The sequence below is a fragment of the Lathyrus oleraceus genome, chromosome 7 (genome assembly GCF_024323335.1).
Source record: "Lathyrus oleraceus cultivar Zhongwan6 chromosome 7, CAAS_Psat_ZW6_1.0, whole genome shotgun sequence".
NCBI lineage: Eukaryota > Viridiplantae > Streptophyta > Magnoliopsida > Fabales > Fabaceae > Lathyrus > Lathyrus oleraceus.
Genome location: NC_066585.1, coordinates 233,759,597 through 233,766,984, shown reverse-complemented (window position 1 = coordinate 233,766,984; position 7,388 = coordinate 233,759,597). Strand labels below are relative to the sequence as shown.

The window sequence follows — 7,388 nt, the reverse complement described above, 5'->3', positions numbered from 1 at the left end:
CTTGACTTAAACCTTATTATATAAAATCAACCAACACACACTATTTTGTATGAACTACAGAGTTTTGACTTTCTCACTGCATTTTGAGAATATGCGGACACGAGATTTTGAAACCTTGACGAGCACACTAGTTAAAAAACTATTTTTTCCCATTTATTTTGTAAATATATCTTTGTGTAAATTATCTTAATATATAAAATAATGTAATGCGAACATTCTTTAAGCAAACTCTTAACCTTAGAACTACAGAGGTTCATGTTGAGTTTATATAATCAACTTCCGAATCCATATTTGGTTGCGATGACTATCTTATCATTTTCTGTTATGGTTTTATCGTATTTTTTCTTTTCTTTAGGAATACATAAAATTCGGTGACAACTCTATTAGTCATATGCGAGCGTGCGATACACTCGCGAAGTCGTATTTTTTGAGATGTAACAGGACAAAAATGCATAGAACCGTTGAATATGAATGCAATTAATGATCATCAAGATGATAGTTCTTGATTGTAAATCTTTTATGGTGATCCATCGGGGTCGTTATGGCCCGACCCAAAACATTGGGCTAATCAATCGACAACAAACCACATATTGATAGATGAACGCCTAATATATTGTGTTCAGTCATTTGACACCCCAACGTAAATATACTTTTTTTTAGGACTCTTCCCAGCAAAATACTTCAATCGACAAAGTTTATAAGAAAACTACTTTATTATAATTTCATGGCCTATATAAACACATCAAAGTACACATATTCAGACAGATTGTCCAAACACACAAAATCCATTGTTCACAACTGTAAATCCTCCATCAACAACAAGATTGTGACCACTAACATACTTAGATTCATCACTTCCCAAGTACAGATTAGCTTCAGCCACATCATTTGGCATAAGATTAGTACCCTTTAGATTAGAATAAACCCCTAGAATCCCATCATCATCTACCTCCAAGTATTTCTTAGCCATCGGAGTGAGAACAATATATGGCGACACACAATTCACCCGAATACCGAACGGTCCAAGCTCGACCGCCGTGTTTCTCGTCAGCCCCACAACGGCGTGCTTTGAACTTGTGTAAGCATGATTCGTGGCACCACCTATGTTTCCAGAAATACTTGCTGTGTTAATTATGCTACCTCGTCGAGCAGGGATCATTACTCTTGCAGCATGTTTTGTTCCAAGAAAGATACCGACCAAGTTCACGTTAATCACTTGTTGAAATTCAGATAACGTGTTTTCAAGTATGTTGGTTTTATTCGCACCACTTATGCCAGCGTTGTTTAACATGATGTCGAGTTTACCGTACGTGGAAACCGCCGTGTTCACGGCGGTTTCTATGTCTTTTTCCTTTGTCACGTCGCAGTGAACATAAGAGGCAGATGATTTGTGTAACTCCTGGCAAACTGAGTGACCTTTGTCGTCTTGGATGTCAGCTATAACGACTTTAGCTCCGTTTTGATGGAAGAGTCTTGCGGTGGCTTCGCCGATGCCGCTCGCACCACCGGTGATCAGAGCCACCTTACCCTCAAGCCTTGTAAATGAATTGAGCATGATATAATATATAACAAACTAAACTTGTCTAATATGTGCAATCAAAGAAAAAGAAAAAGAAACCCAAAAGTATTTCCATTTATATTTTCGCGTGTATGAAAATTAAAGGAGGTGAAGTTGCAACATGTTTACCTTCTTAGAACAGCTGAGGCCAAAGGAACGGTTGCCATGGGTGAGTTTTTCACGTCTCTGGAAGACGAAGAGAAGTTAAGTTGTGTGAATCAACAATCGCAGTTTTTCTAATATACTAGTACTAAGGTATAGGTTGATGCTGATTTTTTTTATGTAGCCGCCTCTGTGGACTCACTAGTGCGATGCATTTTACAAGAATTCAATATTGAGTTGAGCCCACCAGTATAACGCACCTTGTTTTTGATTTTCACGAAAACTTTACTCTACATCCCTATTGTTTTCACTAAACTAGTTATTAGATTTACTTTCATTCAAAGTTTTTCGGCATAAATGGGTGTTTATCAATACCTTTTTAACTACACATAAATTTGATATATGCTGATGTGTAATAAGTTGAATCAAAGAGGTTTGAATTAAACATAAAGTGATAGTTGTCATTACATAGTTATATACATGAATAGGAAAGAGAATGAAAGACAATAAAACAATATTTGATTGTCATAGTTGTGACAACAACATAAAGTGCTATCGAAAAAGTAGTTGATTTGGGATTTACTTTTTGGAAATTAAATATATTTTTTGGGATTTATTTTAATAAATAGTATTTATTGTATTTATCTTTTAACCTATATTAATTCTTAATTATAATAATATATAATATAAGTATAAAAATAATTAATATAGTAAATTATAAATATAAGTTCTCTTGAGTTTAAAAACCCTCGTTTGAATATCATAAAATGAACCGAGTTAAATGGAGTGGGACAAAGTGAGACGGAATGGAGCGGAACGGAACAAATGTCTCATTCTATTGTTTAGAAATTTTAAAATGGAATAAGATAAATTGTTCATTCAACCCAAATTGGAGGGGAAGAAATATGGTGGTAAGTGACGGAATAAAATGAAATTCATACCACTTCATTCCGCTCCGCTCCATCAAATTTTAAATGATCCAAACAATGGAATATAATTCCACTCCATCTCATTCTGCTTCGCTCTATCCGATTCCATCGATCCAAACAAAACCTTAAACATGTTAGTTTGTTTTCTCTAATAATATGAGAAATCTAGTTCATCTCTCGCATTATGTCCGCTCTTTCTCTTTTTGACACGTCACCATCAACTCTCCACGGCCATTTATAGATTGAATTTGATTTTGAAGGTACTTATGGAAGGTATGTTTTAATCACACTTTTTTATTATTGAATTCTATAAAGATGTTTGTTTCAACTTAGGGATTTAGTTTTTTTTTTCTTTCTGATTTTGCAGTTAAAGAATAATTGACTTGTTGTGTGTTTCGATTTGGGGATTTATGTTTTTTTGATTTTGCGACCAGAGAATTCCTGATTTGTTGTGTTTATTTTGATTTGGGTATTTAGGTATTTTTTTTTACCGATTTTGGGACCAAAGAATCATTGACTTTTTGTGTTTGTGTCAATTTAGGAATTTTTTGTTTTAGGGTCATCCTAACCAGTGGAGGCAGGGGTCATAGGAGTCATGTTAGGTTGAATTCATTGAATACATCCAATATTCCTTAAAAAATTTAATTATATTTTATTTTCAGAGCATTGAATATATATATATATATATATATATATATATATATATATATATATATATATATATTGTAAGACCCCAATTTTGTCCCTAAGATCCCTCATGGCATCATATCATATCATTTCATTGCCTCAAGGATCATTGTGCACCTTGCTTCCTTCCTTGTGGGGTGGGTTATCTTTTGAGAGTGGTTCTTGATCACTAAACATTCCTTGCATTTGTATATCATTGCTTTTCCTTGTATCACTAACCAAAAGTACAAAAATATGTCATCTAACCCTTGTCTTGCAGATGAAGCAATCACAGGTTAAAGCAGTCAAATACAGTCATTGAGCAATAGATGGTGGCCATTCTTGAGAATTTGGGCACCACAATCATTATCAAGAGTTCATATGAACCATGTTATCATTTTGAATCAAAAATCCCAAGTGGTAGAGGCTTGAATTTCATCAGAAACATTGCCAAGTCAGCTGGAGGCCTAGAAAGTCAACTGTCAAGTCAACTGTGGATTTGGAGGTGGGAAGTGATTAGAAATACTTCATTCATGTTCAAACAAGTCTCATTTGACATTTCAAACATCAACATTGAAGAAAATAAAGTCAGGTCAAAACTTTCCAAAAATAGAAAGTGACCTATAATTCAAATTTGCCAAAAATGGAAAGGTTTTCACCTAACTTCAACTTCAAATTACATCATCAAGAAAGCTTCAAATGAAATTTTGTTGAACATGAAAGTTGTAGATCTTTCTCTCCCATTTCCAAAAAGTCCAAGATCATCAATTTCTCATGTGTGGTTAAGGAGATATGATCAAAACATGACAAAGTGTACTTGAAGATTCAAATGGCCATAACTTCTCAACCAAAACTCCAATTCAAGTGGTTCTTTTTGCATAATTCTCATTTTGACCTCTACTTTCCAAATCTTGCATCACATTTCATAATTTGTCATCACATGAACATTTGCATTTCATTTGATTTTTGGAGGGAAAAATTAAAGTTTAAATTTGGTGCATTATTTGAACATTTTATCATTGCCAATAGCTCCAAAACAGATTTTTGAGTGAAATTAAGTGGAAATTCGTGCACTATTCACATGCATTTTTCATGCATAAGGTGAAAATCACATTTTGGTACATACACCTCTTTTTGCTAATTCCAATTACCATTTGGCTAAACATGATTAGAAGGGTGATTAGCATAGCATATATAAATGAAACCCTAAATGTTTTCAGCATAACAACAACCACAAATTCAGATCTAGATCAAAATCACAAAAAATTTCTCTCAAAATTTTCTTGAAATTTCTTCATATTCAATCCATTCTTCTTGATTAATTCTTGTTGCTGAAGTGTTTTTGAGCAGGATCACACGTGGAATTGAAGGAAACTGTGCCTATTTTGTTCATCATTGAAGCTTGAAAGCATCCATGGCAATGTCAAATTCTGTTGGATTCAAGAGCAATTAATCTTCGATCTCTCTCTCAATCACTTGTACAAGTATACTGGAGGAACACTGAAGCATCACAAGGCCTGAATTCATCCAATTCCAATTCTGCACTTCAAGAGGTCACAAAATTGATCTCTTTATTTCTTGAAATTATTATGCTATCGTTGTAGATCTTGTGATGCTGGTTACTCTGAGCTTTAAACCATTGAATTCCATGCAATATTGAGTGAGTTAGATCAAATTAAAGTTCCATGCATGAAAATAGATGTACTCGATTCTCTCTTAATATGTGGATTTATGCTTAGTTATTCTTTGATTGTGAACCTACATTGAATATGCTACATGATGATGTCTTCAATTTGGATTTCTGGAGATTTTGTTCTTAATGTTCTTGATGCATGGTACTGTGCATGAAACGCGTGAGGAAGAAGATGATACTGATCCATAGGCCACGCTTTGATCCTTTAGAGAACACTTTTACTGCGCTTGCATGTGTTTGTATAAAACTCGCTTCTGATTGGTCCATGCACATTGCTATGCTTGCTTCTGATTGGTCCGCTTGTTTGACCATGCGCCTTGACTTACACGTATTAAATGAAACACTGAGTTTCATTCAGCTGAGGCGCGCCAACTATTTGAAAAGCCTCCCAGTTCGATTCCGGCTTGCAACAAATATTCAAAATGCTTCCATGTTTATTTCATTTCCCTCCTATTTCCATACTATGCTTCACATTGATTTTTTTTTATTTTTTTCATCATCTTTAAAAATTCACATCTAATTGAAAAATCATCCAAAAATTATGTGGTTTTTTGCATTGCATTCCATTTTCTGTCTAGTATTTTTTTTATCATTTTTCCATAAATTGTGCCTGGCTGAATTTCATTTTGAACTAGGATATGTGGGCATGTATGCATTTTGTACCTTGCCTTGCTATATCATTTGTGAAATGCTGGTTGTTAATCCAATGGATCTGAAAATTTGCATGATGAAACTAGACACTTTGCTTGACATTTTGGTGTTGATTTGGTATTTTTACCATTTATCATTTCTGTTTTATGATCATGTTAAGTTGGTGTGACAATTTGTGTCACACCTTTGCTTGTTCAACTTAGGTGACGAATTTGTCATGCCTAATGATCTCCAATTGTCCTGATTTTTTGTGTGATGCATATTATGGATGTTGTGAATGAGCATGAATTTTCTTGGAATTATTTGATTGATTTCTGATTTAATTGAGATTTTTCATTCTGGTTGGTCACATTTGAGCTTTAAAATTGCCTTGAACTTCAATTGATCATGAAATAATTTTGGTATATGATATTGATGTGAGACCTTTTGGATTGTTTCAAGATGTGGTTGAAGTTGATTCATGTTAATTTTCAGCTTCTGTTTTGAATTTTTTCTCCATCTTTGACCCTAGGCTTTGACCTAGTGGTTTGCCTATCACATTTGAGCTTTGATTTCAGGTTGAACATCCAAGTTCCATAGTTGTTGATGCTCCATCATTTGAACATTGATGTTTGCCTTTGATTACTAATCATTGTGTGTTTTTTAGGTTGATGTTGACTCATTTGAGTTTGACCTTTGGCTTGCACATTGTGAATCTTGTTTGTTTGTCTGATATTAACTGTTGGTTGTTTGTTTGTATAGTTGTACTGATTTGTTTGATGTTTCCACAGGTACATAAGTTGCTTTAAGTTCACTTTGAACTTGCTTTTGCTTGGTTGCTTAACCACTTAGGTATAACCTCTCTTCTTCATGTAGTCTGGAAGACCTGTCCTGTTATGTGGGCAGGCACCTGTCTGAAGTCCTCCTTAAGAGGCAATGCTTGTGATTGTTTATCTTTTGTGCCAAGCAGGAAAAGTCCTCTTATGAGGAAATTGGTAGATAAAAGAGATGTGTAGTCCATCTCCTACTACTCAGTGTGTCATCCACTTTGCTCACATAATGTGTTGATGCATTGTGGATATTAACCCAAGATCTTATAGAGTCAAATCATTTGTGAAGAAGAGTTCCAACTTTCTGATCTCCCACACATTCTATTATTCAAAAGCTCTCCCAGGCCAGGGATAAGAGCTATGAGGCATACTCCTCATCTCCATTTCATCTGCTCCACCCTAACTCTCAATGTTAGGGTTAAGAGCTCAAATTACCCCATTCCAGTTGATTGTAAAGTCTAACCTTGCTTGAGCCTAACTGATTGTATATAGTGTGTGCTAACTGACTTGATTGTCTGTTTACTTGATTCATCTGTGCATATTTGCTTGAGTGTGCCTTTGTGCATTTATCATCATCATTTGTATATCATTTCATAAACTTTGCTTTATAGCATTTTGCTTTGTCCATGGAGGAGACAAACATAAGTCCATTACTTGGCAGTTGTTCCTATGATGTGGTGGGAGACTAGTATAAGTCCATTGATTGGCATCTGGTATCCTTGTTATTTTGTTTTGTGAGACTAGTATAAGTCCATTGATTGGCATCTGGTATCCATGTTTTGTTTTGGGAGATTGGTATAAGTCCATTGATTGGCATCCGGTATCCAGTTTTGTTTTGTGAGATTAGTGTAAGTCCATTGATTGGCATCTGATATCATTGTTTCTTTGTTTTAGGAGATTGGTGTAAATCCATTGATTGGTATCCGGTATCCATGTTTGTTTGTGAGATTGGTGTAAGTCCATTGATTGGCATCCAGTAT

The 7,388-nt window shown here is 34.7% G+C and overlaps 1 protein-coding gene across 1 annotated transcript; it reads right to left on the bottom strand.

The window, feature by feature from the left end:
* Nucleotides 1-694: 694 nt before the first annotated feature.
* LOC127106502 (borneol dehydrogenase, mitochondrial) lies at nt 695-1,958 on the bottom strand. Its single transcript, XM_051043789.1, has 2 exons — nt 1,688-1,958; nt 695-1,535 (listed from the first exon to the last, which is right to left on the bottom strand). Exons 1-2 carry the CDS (start codon nt 1,723-1,725, stop codon nt 758-760), a joined length of 816 nt encoding a protein of 271 aa, XP_050899746.1. The 5' UTR covers nt 1,726-1,958; the 3' UTR covers nt 695-757.
* Between the last annotated feature and the right edge of the window lie 5,430 nt (nt 1,959-7,388).

Bases quoted from the DNA above. Each gene is read 5' to 3' on its own strand.
- LOC127106502 (XM_051043789.1), bottom strand. From the start codon at position 1,725: ATGGCAACCGTTCCTTTGGCCTCAGCTGTTCTAAGAAG. The intron at 1,536-1,687 runs GTAAACATGTTG...TTCATTTACAAG, and splicing joins GCCTCAGCTGTTCTAAGAAG to GCTTGAGGGTAAGGTGGCTC.